The sequence below is a fragment of the Hyperolius riggenbachi genome, chromosome 10 (genome assembly GCF_040937935.1).
Source record: "Hyperolius riggenbachi isolate aHypRig1 chromosome 10, aHypRig1.pri, whole genome shotgun sequence".
NCBI classification, from domain to species: domain Eukaryota; kingdom Metazoa; phylum Chordata; class Amphibia; order Anura; family Hyperoliidae; genus Hyperolius; species Hyperolius riggenbachi.
The window spans coordinates 49,828,654-49,841,428 of NC_090655.1; the positions used below are offsets into that span (position 1 = coordinate 49,828,654).

General features: G+C 46.3%; 1 protein-coding gene across 1 annotated transcript in view; it reads left to right on the forward strand.

Annotated features, from left to right (window-relative positions):
* Positions 1-12,775, forward strand: part of LOC137533790 (uncharacterized) — a 63,240-nt gene that overhangs the window by 14,317 nt on the left and 36,148 nt on the right. Inside the window, exons 3-5 of the mRNA XM_068255037.1 lie at positions 1,257-1,360; positions 2,850-2,956; positions 12,324-12,429. Of these exons, the coding sequence (XP_068111138.1) occupies positions 1,257-1,360; positions 2,850-2,956; positions 12,324-12,429 (317 nt within the window). The remainder of the gene's footprint in view (positions 1-1,256; positions 1,361-2,849; positions 2,957-12,323; positions 12,430-12,775) is intronic.

Here is a 12,775-nt window from a genome sequence, read left to right on the forward strand (position 1 = left end):
ATATGGGAACGGCAAACCAGGTGAAATCAGTGCACAGCCACCGTGGACCGCAGAGTGTTGGGGACCTGCGGACGTCCGGAGGTGTAAGTGACATTCAGCATGCAGATTCACCAGGAACACAAGTAAGCCGTGGTTTAAGTTTTGCTTCTAATATAAAAGATACTTCAAGATATGCCTTTCGTGTGGAGGAGAATGTCACGATTAAGGACTGGAAGTGCATCCAATTTGTGCCTTTTCTAACAGGGAACTTTTGTTTCTTTTTGTATTGGCCATATAATTTTTGAGTGCACTCAAGGGGTGAACTATCCAATATTGTGCAATTTTTGGTACATTCTTTCACCTCTATTATGAGGTCAAAGCCCACGTCAAAGCTATCAGCTGTGATCTAAAGGAGACATCCACATATAATTATTAGTTGCAATACCCATATATCTAGAATTGCTGCAGCATTCTAACTAGTGTAATTGAGTGTGGTCTGAATGTGGAATGCGGCTGTATGTGTGGAGGGGGGACTGAGGCACCCTGGGATCCTCATTTTTTAAGTGATTTTAATTGTTTGTTGATTACTGTGAATAGGTCCACAATAAAGTATTTTTGCATTTTTGGAATCCTGTTGAGGTCCTACTTTCAAACTTTTTTCGCTCTGTGGTAAATAACTCAGTCCCAGGTAGCAAGGGCTTATGGGAGCTCAGTCTGGGCAGGGGGAGGTTACTAGCCAGAGATGGCAGAGGGGAGGAGGAGGAGGGAGAAGTGAACTTTTCTACAGGCTTAGGGCTGGAGATGCTATCAGCTTGCCTCAGTGTTGTGTGACAAACAGAACATTGGCTGCTCTCATTGTATCACAGCAATAAATTATCATGAGTTTTTGAAGCTGTTTACAGCTAGATGTGCTGTGTAAACTATGTAAACTTTAGAAAAGATATATAGACAAGTTACTTGTTATAGTTACCTTTTCATCCCGGATCCGCTTTAATCAGAAACAGTAAGCAAAACTCCCATTTCATCACCTCTGACCAGAATCTTTATCGCCAACATTTTGGCTGGCTGTGTGGCCAAAAGCTGGCACCAGAATGAATCCCCATTGGTTGAAATGTGTAGTGTTGTACGGGAATCATGGAGACTGGGCCTCAGTTGTGGTACAGTTGTATAGTTTGTACTGCTGTTTGTCTGCCTGTGTTGGGATTGGAGTAGCAGTCATTTCTGTATTGTAGAGATGTTTCAGTGATGGGGTCTGACTGTTCCTTCATTTTTTTTAGGTGTCTCTGAAGCTGGAGCTGCGCAGGCTCATAGAGGAACTGTTGTCGCGGGAGAGGACGGTGACAGAAGAGGACACAAATATTGAAGCAGCTCAGCCTAGCAGGTCTGTTCCTGTGACCTTGCCTCTATCTTCTGTACGCATTCCCCCCAGATCTGATATCACAGTCTTTTGTTAGGGTCTTAGTTCTAGGTGTGTCCGTCTGTCAGCATCACCCTCCATCACTTTCACACTGCCCTTGTCTTCCTGTGTTATTGTCATCCAATCAATGCATCCAATCAATGCACCTCTCTGTCTGTTACCTACTGTCAGTATTGCCCAATCATTGTTACCCTCTTTCAGTGTCTACCAATCAGTCCCATGTTCTACAAATATTACGCAGTGACCGCCACCTATTCAATATAACCCTCTGTTAAAGAGGAACGTTAGCGAAAATGGGAAAAAATTAATCAATACTTTGCAAAGTGACAAATTAAAAAATAGAAAAAAGATCAAGAAATGATTGATATTCGCCATGTAATTTCTTCATATTGTTTGATCCACAATTAGCCGGCATGTAATCATCTTTACTATTGGCAGACGTGAGAAGAAAAAAAACTGCACTCACTGCCATTAACTATAACCACACCCCCTACCAATGCGATAGGCTAAAAGGTTGTTATTTTATAGATATAAATGTGCATATGCACAAAGGGAGATACTGGTTGCTTGGCAGTTGGAAAAAGCCATTAATTCCCACAATGCAACAAGGCTCACAGACAGCAAACTGTCAGGACCCAGATCCTGACATCACACTGTGGAAGAGGTTTCACCATAATATCAGCCATACAGACCCCCTGATGATCTATTTGAGAAAAGGTAACGTAGTAATGATAGTAGGTAAAATATCCGCTGAGTGATAGCTATGACAGCTTAATATGCAACTAAGATTAACTTGATTATGAGCTTTTGCGTAACCATTGGCAAAGATGCAATATTTGTTAATGTATGTGCTCCCCCCCCCCCCCCCCCCCCGCCAGACTGGAGTGTCCCCAAGGTCTCCGCCCAAGCTAATACTGCACCCCGGGGGCCTGTTTCTCTACAGAGTACTTGCAGTGGAGCTCTCTCACCTGGCCAGCTGGCGTGCTGCTACCTGTGTTTTTCCATCTCCATCTTGACTCCTTTTCTCCTTGACCCAATGACCTTTATGTACTCCCGAAACATGCCACCAGGTCACTGAGAACAAGCACCCTTGTGGATGGAGATGTGCACAGTATTAGGTAGCCAGATGTAGATGGGGGGGTATAAAAGGGGGGCCCAAGGAGTGGGAGGAAGGATAGAAGTCAGTTCCCCTCCCCATTCCCTCACAGCCTATCCACCCTCTGCCTCGCCCCTTCCCTCTGCGCCTGCTGCTCCCCCCCTCCTGCGCTGCGCCTCGGATGGCAACCAGCCTCGCCCTCCCCTAGAGATGGGCCCGACTCCAACCTCAAGTCTCCACCAATCACTGGCATGTTCACCGTCTGGTGTACTGACCCTTTACATGTCTCCAGTCAGCAAGTTTCATAGTCTGGTTCTCTGTGTCTTTTCATCAGTTCTTTGCATTTGTTCTTTTCAGAGTGGAAACGGCCATACTCCAAAACCCTCAGAAGAAGACCACAGTCTGCACAGCTGGTAAACCAAAAGCACCCCCTTCTGCTGCACGTGTGGCACTGAAGACTTCAGGTGAGACACCATCTCTACTCTGCTCTACTCAACACCTCTTCTTTGCTGTATCCTCTGGCTACAGTGATAGCAGACATCTGTTCAAGAGGACCTGTCTCCGTCATCACAAATCCCTATTACTAGTACAGTATTTAGCAGCGTTACCAAACATATTTTACTTAAAAAGCTTCTGTTTCTTGACATTAATAAAAAGCCTCCTCTGTCCTGAGGCTCAGGAGGAGGGGCACGGGGAGATGAGGCGGAGCATTATGAGAATGTCACACCATTAGAAACTTTAAACATAACACATAGTGTATTTAATAATAAGGCTGACTTCAGGCTCTTGATTGGCTGAGATGTGAAGCACTTTGTCTAATGAGGCCCATAATAGAAAAGACGGATGTTCTATGATTTGCAGGTATGACTGTCTTGTATATTTATGAGCGTCATCCAGAAAGTAACAGACTTTTGCTTTTATCTGCCACGCAAGGTATTCCTTCTGTGTAATTTATCTTGCATAGGCCAGGTTAACTTCTTCTCTTCCTGCATGGAATGTCATGTGACTGCATAACGCCAGTAACTGTTTAATAGCGTTAACGTGAATCCACTTTCTGACTCCTAGGTGAGGAGTGTGATGATGTTACTACAACAAAGGGATTGAAAACCTTGTAAAAAGCCTGTAAATATAAACTATGTAGCGTTGGTAATATTGCTGTGTGCAAGTAGTGCACGGCAATATTACCAGTAACAACGACAGCAGAGTACCATGCGCTGCGCGAGTAGCATGACCCGCGGTACATGGATAATGTGAGCATTGCTATGATAGCTTGCATTATACAAAATGCTCAATGCATGTTACCATTGCAATTCTTGCGTTACCCATGTGCCAAGGGTTGCGCTAATACTCTGCTGATATTAGTACCAGTAGTATTGTCCACCGGTACGTACACCAGGCCCAGTTTATGTACAATGTTTTCTTAATTAATAAAATGAAAATGGCTGTTACTTCCAAGATGACACTCTTATATATGGCACACAACATGGTAGCTACAAGGTAGCTCTGGCTTGGGCTATGCTGCACGCACTTTACACTGCATTTCACTGCATTACTGTATTTTTGCACGATTGTTTGTCCCCTGACAAAAACCCTCTAGAGGTGAAACATGTAGGGATTTTTGGGTCATGCTAATGTAGGCAGTCCAGTAAGGACTGTTTTTGATGGGTTCATTACCATTGTCAGGAATCTGTATATGCCCCTTATTGCTATTCAGGTTCAATCTGGAGATTATATCAATCTATCCTGTCAGATCCTCCCAGTAATATACCCTCAGGGGTGTTTGTGGCACCACTTACAGTGCTTTGCACCTGCATATATGGTGGGATCGTTATATCTCCTTCCGTTGTGCTGCACTGTTATACAGTGGGATGCGAAAGTTTGGGCAACCTTGTTAATCGGCATGATTTTCCTGTATAAATCATTGGTTGTTACGATAAAAAATGTCAGTTAAATATATCATATAGGAGACACACACAGTGATATTTGAGAAGAGAAATGAAGTTTATTGGATTTACAGAAAGTGCGCAATAATTGTTTAAATAGAATTAGGCAGGTGCATCAATGTGGGCATTGTTGTCATTTTATTGATTCCAAAACCTTTAGAACTAATTATTGGAACTCAAATTGGCTTGGTAAGCTCAGTGACCCCTGACCTACATACACAGGTGAAACCACTTATGAGAAAGAGTATTTAAGGGGGTCAATTGTAAGTTTCCCTCCTCTTTTAATTTTCTCTGAAGAGTAGCAACATGGGGGTCTCAAAACAACTCTCAAATGACCTGAAGACAAAAGATTTTTCACCATCATGGTTTAGGGGAAGGATACAGAAAGCTGTTTCAGAGATTTCATCTGTCTGTTTCCACAGTTAGCAACATATTGAGGAAATAGAAGACCACAGGCTCAGTTCAAGTTAAGGCTCGAAGTGGCAGACCAATAAAAATCTCGGATAAACATAAGTGACGAATGGTGAGAACAGTCAGAGTCAACCCACAGACCAGCACCAAAGACCTACAACATCATCTTTTTTTTTTTTTTTTAAAGTCAACTTTTTATTGAATTTTTTGCACATAGTTACAAAACATACAAACATCCCCAGGCAACCCACCCAAACTTCCCTTCCCCCCCACCCCAGGTGCATCGTGTCTTCAAGGCTCAAAAACAGGGTAACGTGGAGAGCCACCCCCTCCCATATAGAGACTGAGGCAGGCTGAGCGGCCACTCTAAGTTCATGGAAAGGCGTAGCCCTAGCTCTCAACAGATTAAAAAGGAGGCATAGACCCAGCGGACTCATAAACATAGGGCAGACAGGCGGTGAGAAGCCACTGCATTTGTAGGTAGAGGTACAAAATTATGAACCAGAAGGAGGTGGCTGTGATGTAATATACTCAGACCACTGCAGCCAGATTCTTTCGAATTTCTGTGGACATTTCCTATTTAAATACGTTAGTTTGTACCATGCCATAACTTTATTTATTCTTGATATCCAGGAGCTTTTAGAGGGGGGCTGATCTGACATCCATTTAGAGAATAGTTCCCTGCGGGCATACAGGCACAAGATTTTAACCAGGGTGGTTTGGTGATTGGAAAGAGTGGCGTCATCATATAAACCCAGGAGAAGGACTTTGGGGTCCAGTACAATTCTCTCCCCCATAACCTTGTTAAGTGTTTTCGCTATCATATTCCAAAAGACTTGGAGGATATCACAGGACCAAATCGTATGGAAAAAGGTTCCCACCTCCCTCTGACATTTAGGGCAAATATCTGATCTGTCCGGGAAAACCACCCTCAGCTGTATCGGTGTGCGGTACGTTCTGTATATTAGTTTAAGGTGCATAAACTTATCTGTAGCTGAGATTGTAACCCCTTCCATACTTGACAGGACGTCTCCCCATTCATTATCTGATAGGGGACCCACATCCCCTCCCACTTCAGCCTGGCCTTATCTAGTCTAGGGATGGTTTGAGGAATCAGTCTAGAATAGATTTCAGAGAGAGGTCTCTCAAGCTGTTGTTTTATAAGCGGTGCTTCTATATGATCTGATTCCCAGATCCAGTGGCCAGGGAATTGACACTGCCAAGCGTGGCGGACCTGAAGATAACGGAACAGCATACTATTTGGTAGCCCAAATTTATTTTTCAGTTGGGAGAATGAGAGCAGTGTGCCGGAGGGGGCAAGCTGGGCTACCTGTTTGATACCCCTGGAGGCCCATATCTGGGGGTCCGGTATGGATACGAAGTGTGGGAGTTTGGGGTTTCCCCATAATGGAGTGTAAGGAGAAAAAGTATTTGGTTTCCAAGTGCCAGCTCTGCTAGTCTCCCAGGCCTTAATGGTGGTCCTCATAGGAGTCGTAATGAAGGAGTACCTGTTAATCCCCCTAAAAGGGAGGTTCAACAGCGACTCAAGTGAACCAGCAATAGCGGCTTCCAGTACCACTGCTGTATTCCGCGCATCCTGGAAGAACCACCATCGTATGGATACTAGCATAGAGGCCAAGAAATATTTGCGTAGATCGGGGAGAGCCAGTCCCCCCCCCGTCCAGAGGAAGCTGCAGGGCAGAAAGCGAGAGGCGTGGGGAGGAGTCGCCCCAGATAAAACTAGAGGTAATAGAGTCTATTTTTTTGAACACCGACTGTGGGATCCAGATAGGAGACTGCCTGAGAACATATGTGAACCTAGGGAGGAACAGCATCTTAAAAAGATTCACCCGTCCCACCACTGAAAGCGGAAGAGCCCTCCAAATCTGGGCCTTTCGGGAGTAGTGATCAATGACTGGTTGCAGATTCAGGGTAATAAAGTTGTCTAGGGAGTCGTCCACCACGATACCCAGATATTTAAAACTGTGGACCCATCTTAGTTGGGAATGGGAAGCCGAAGGGGCGATACTTTTGTCAATTGGGTATATTAGGGACTTGTCCCAGTTTATGCGGATACCTGAGAACGTACCAAAAGAGTTAAGGATATGGAGAGCTGCATTCAAGGATGACCCTGGATCACCCAAGAAAAGGACCATATCATCGGCGTAGAGCGCCACCTTCTCGACCAATCCCCCTACCCGAAGTCCTGTAACATCTGCAGAGGACCTAATTTGTATAGCTGCTGGCTCAATCGCCAGAGCAAACAGGAGGGGAGAAAGAGGACAGCCTTGGCGGGTACCTCTGCGAAGGGGAAAAGGATCTGAGACCTCATCATTAGTTTTAATTCTGGCAACTGGGGAATGGTACATTAGTTTAACCCATGCAATAAATTTGTCCCCGATCCCATACAATTGGAGGACCTCCCAGAGGTACGGCCACTCAACCGAGTCAAACGCCTTTTCGGCGTCGAGCGTTGCCATGACTCTGGAGCCAGAGTTATCATGGGGGATGGTGAGATTAGTAAAGAGTCGTCTCAGGTTGATGTCCGTACCCCTGCCAGGCATAAAGCCAGTCTGATCTGGGTGTATCAAGGTCTCGACTACTTGGGACAGCCTCTTGGCCAGGATTTTAGCCAGTATTTTAATATCGACGTTGAGGAGGGAGATTGGTCGATAGGAGGCACAGCATCTTGGGTCTTTGTCTTTCTTAGGGATTACCACTATAAGAGCAGTTCTCATAGATTCTGGGAGTCGGCTCTTCAGTAGCATAGAGTTATATAAATCAGCCAGGGTAGAGGCAAGGTCCTCTTTATACAGTTTGTAGTATTCGGAGGGGATGCCATCTAGGCCGGGTGTTTTACCCGATTGCATACTGGCTATGGCCGTGGCTACCTCTTCTTCTGAAATTTCGGCATCTAGGAGCTCCCTCTGTTCCGCTTCCAGCCGTGGGAGGGGGATCCCACCAAGATACTCTAACAGCTCAGGCAGGGTGTAGTGGGCCCTGGAGGTGTATAGGTTAACATAGTACTTACGAAAGACCCCATTAATTTCTGAGGGCAAGCTATGAGTGACACCTACTTCATCGATGATGAGTGGGATACTGACTTTGGTCGTCTGCTCTTTGGCCAACCAGGCCAGCAGGCTACCGCACTTATTACCTTGCTCAAAGATACGATGGGATTGTCTAAGGAGATATTTTTTAGTGAGATCCACCTCCAGCAGATTCACCTTCACCTGAGCAGACCTCCACCGCTTAAACAAAGCCGGTGAGGGGCTGCGGCCGAAGGCCATCTCCTCGGATTTTGCGGATTCCTCAGCCTGGGCAAGTGAGAGTTTCCTCTCCTCCCTGGTTTTCTTGATCGTTGACTTGTATATCCCTCTAATATAGGCCTTGGAGGCATCCCAAACCATGTCTTTAGAAGAGGTACCTTTGTTAGTGTTCCAGTAGTTAAGCAGTTCAGTGTGTATCTCCCCCCCCACCTCCTCATCCTGAATCCAATACGCAGACACCCTCCAGGCAGCCAAGGACCTCGCACTCCCCGTGGTAAGAGATAACATTACAGGTGCGTGATCAGAGATGGCCCAAGGGAGGCGATCAATGTCCCCGACCACCTGGAGAACGTCCTGGGAAACAAAAAAATGGTCTAGCCTGGACATAGTGTTATGCGAGGAGGAATGACATGTGAATCCTTGCGCTGATAGGTGCTTCCACCTCCACACGTCGGTAAGGGCGAAGGTATCCGCCCAATTGCGCAGTTCAGGTGAGTATCTACCCGTCGCTGGCGTTCTGTCAGACACTGCCATAGTAAGATTAAAATCCCCGGCTATAATTACTCTAGCGGACGGATATTGGGCTATTAATGGCATGAGATCACGTAGGATAGTGGAATCAGCCGGAGGAGGGAGATACACACTCACAATCACATACTCTATCCTTTGTAGGTTTGCATGAAGGAGTACAAATCTGCCATGGGGGTCAATTTTGAGTGAGAGGGTCTCAAATGCCAGACTTCTGTTAATTAGTATGCAGACACCCCTAGAATAGGAGGAGTAGGTTGCATGATAATGTGCTGCGACCCAAGGCTTTTTAACCTTAAGAACTCGGCTGCCCTGGAGATGCGTCTCCTGGAGCAGGCACACTTGAGGCTTATGCTGTTTTAAGTAATTGAAAACTAGAGAGCGCTTAATTTTATTATTAAGGCCTCGCACGTTCAACGTGAGAATAGAAAGCCGTTGAGTGTCAGCCATTAATATGTAGATTAAGAGGTAAGTTTATGGGAGAGGTGAACCCCCGTGACAGAGTAAAATTGAACAACACGATGCACCAAAGTAACCCTTTAAACACCCGCCCTGTATTCCCCCCCAACAATGAGAATACTTTATACCCAAAACCCCTTACAAGCAGTTGCATGACGAAAATCTTGATCTTCTGTCTCATACACTGTAGTAAACAACCTGCATATTTATATGAACAGATAGCCCAAAGCAATTAACCTGTGTTACCGAAAAGAAAACAAAAATGATAGGACCCCAGTCCGGTACAGGGAGGGGCAAGATGAAAGATTAAATACTAGGCCCCCGCTGACCAAGTTTTTGCAGTGCAGAATCTAAGCCCCGGTTCATCCAAAGCAATAGGAGGATATACCCGCCATTTTAGAGAGACAAGGCCCAGGGAGTATAATAACGAGTGGCCAAAACTCAGGGTGGACGTAGGCAGAGCCCACCAATAAGTGTTGTTCAGTTTAGAAAGGAGGCATCTGGAGGAAAAGTTCTAAAACAACAGCCCAGGCCCAGAGGAAGAAAACAGGCCCGCCTAGCCTCAGTTCTCAACCAGGCAGTACAACATATAACAAATAGGTAGGAGGAAACAGTACTTATCCTGGCAGGGTCTCCACCCAGTCAGTGGCCTCTTTCGGGGTAGAGAAGATATGGACGGTCCCTCCATGTTCCACCCGCAGCTTTGCGGGGAAGATTGTGGCATATTTTATCTCTTTATCCCGTAGGGTTTTCCGGACAGCTTCAAAGGACTTACGGAGGCGTTGGGTCTCGGCGGTGAAATCAGGAAAGAGAAGGAGAGACACATTTTCAAATTCCAGCTCTCCAACCCGGCGGGCTTCCCTCAGGGCGAGATCCCTATCTCGAAAATTGAGGAGGCGGAAGATGAAAGGCCGCGGCCTTGCGCCGGGTGGGGGCCGTTTGGCTGGTATGCGGTGGGCGCGCTCGACCACAAACTGCCGGGAGAAATTCGCCTCTGGGAGTAGTTTCCTAAGTAATTCCTCAGTAAAGGTTGTGGTATCCACCCCTTCAGCGCCCTCCGGCAAACCTACAATCCGGAGATTGTTACGGCGGCATCTGTTCTCCGAGTCCTCCGCTCTGGTCTCCAGTGTGCGAACTCTCTTCAGGAGAGATTGGACATCTGTCGTGTTCGAGGCCGTAGCGCGCTCGTTAGCCTCCACCCTCACCTCCACGTCCGTCAGGCGACCCCGGATCTGGACTAGGTCCTGCCGTATCAGACCCGTATCCGAGTGAACCTGGTCGATCTTGGCGGAGAGCTTTTCGTCTAGCTTAGCCAGGACCTCGAGGAGAGAAGGATGGTCGTCCTCGGCCTCCGTCGCCATGGTTTGCACTGCCTTGCTGCGTTTCTTGCTAGCGGGCGTCTGGCGTGGGGTTGCTGTATCAGCCACAAGGTCTCTGGACTCCTTTTTATTCTTCCCCGGTGACATGCAGGAGTGTTCACTGGGTCCCCCTTGACCGAATTATCGTGTAAAAAGAGGTAGATAGGGCTATCCAGGATAATATAATAGAATCCTACAGCGGAGACTCGGGAGGCACGTCTGTTCACTCCGCCATCTTGGTCACGCCCCCCTACAACATCATCTTGCTGCAGATGGAGTCACTGTGCATCATTCAACCATTCGGCACACTTCACACAAGGAGATGCTGTATGCGAAAGTGATGCAGAGGAAGCCTTTTCTCCACCCACAGCACAAACAGAGCCGCTTGAGGTATACTAAAGCACATTTGGACAAGCCATCTTCATTTTGGAATACGCTGCTGTGGATTGATGAGACTAAAATTGAGTTATTTGGGCATAACAAGGGGCAATATGTATGGAGGAAAAACAACACAGTATTCCAAGAAAAACACCTGCTACCTACAAAAAAATATGGTGGTGGTTCCATCATGCTGTGGGGCTGTGTGGCCAGTGCAGGGGACTGGGAATGTTGCCAAAGTTGAGGGACACATGGATTCCACTCAGTATCAGCAGATTCTGGAGACCAATGTCCAGGAATCGGTGACAAAGCTGAAGCTGCGCCGGGGCTGGATCTTTGAACAAGACAACAGCCCTAAACACTGCTCAAAATCCACTAAGGCATTCATGCAGAGGAACAAGTACAACGTTCTGGAATGGCCATCTCATTCCCCAGACCTGAATATAATTTAAAATCTGTGGTGTGAGTTAGAGAGCTGTCAGTGCTCGGAAGCCATCAAACCTGAATGAACTAGAGATGTTTTGTAAAGAGGAATGGTCCAAAATACCTTCAACCAGAATCCAGACTCTCATTGGAACCTACAGGAAGCGTTTAGAGGCTGTAATTTCTGCAAAAGGAGGATCTACTAAATATTGATTTCATTTCTTTTTTGTGGTGCCCAAATTTATGCACCTGCCTAATTTTATTTAAACAATCATTGCACACTTTCTGTAAATCCAATAAACTTCATTTCACTTCTCAAATATCACTGTGTGTGTCTCCTATATGATGTATTTAACTGACATTTTTTTATTGTAACAACCAACAATTTATACAGGAAAATCATGACGATTAATGAGGTTGTCCAAACTTTCGCATCCCACTGTAAGTCAGATTTTCTGTAGTCCCTTCCACTGGCAGTACTTTATGTTCATTGTTTGCACTTGCACTTTTGTTGGCGTAATTTTTAAAGATACCCATTAAATGCTACATTTTATTCATTCATTAGTGTGCTTGACTTTGTTATTGATGATTGATGATTACCGTACAATGGGAATGATTCATCAAGCTGTGCTGCTAAAGCAGCGCATCTTAATGACAGGATCGCGAGTTATGCGCGGTAGTGCAGCGTAGTGTGCGCTGCTAACTACCTCGCACTTCTAAGTAACGTCCGCTCCACTGAACCGGCCCTGAGCCGCCGCAGGTGCAGTGGCTTTAATGGACGCAATCCCCCGTCTGCACCCCATTGCTTGGCTGTTATTACTGTGTGTGTATAGAGCGGTAGAATTGTATGGTATAGCATTGTGTTGTATCTGATGCTCTTCCAGTAATGAAGGTGTCTCTTTTCTCCTCTATCTTCTGCTTATCTCTTCCATGACTATTTTATCTCTGCTCTTTTCTCCGTTACTGCACCTTGCTGTTACCTTGTGCCCCTCATGGGGTCACTGCTCCTCCCCTTACAATATGGCACCGTGTGTTCACCTCCATGGTCTCCCTTCTGTGTAGACCCCACCCCACTCCAAGGCCACCACTTTCTGGTGCAAAGTCTAGAGGGGCACAGCGATCTGGTGACATCTGTCCTTATCCATGACACATACATCATCTCTGGGAGGTGAGACATACGGCTTCCTGTGACATGAATATGGGGTGACACACAGCTTCCCTTACCCATATATGGAGATGGGGTGACACGCAGCTTCCCTTACCCATATATGGAGATGGGGTGACAACCAGCTTCTCTTACCCATATATGGAGATGGGGCGACACGCAGCTTCCCTTACCCATATATGGAGATGGGGTGACAACCAGCTTCTCTTACCCATATATGGAGATGGGGCGACACGCAGCTTCCCTTACCCATATATGGAGATGGGGTGACAACCAGCTTCCCTTACCCATATATGGAGATGGGGTGACACGCAGCTTCCCTTACCCATATATGGAGATGGGGTGACAA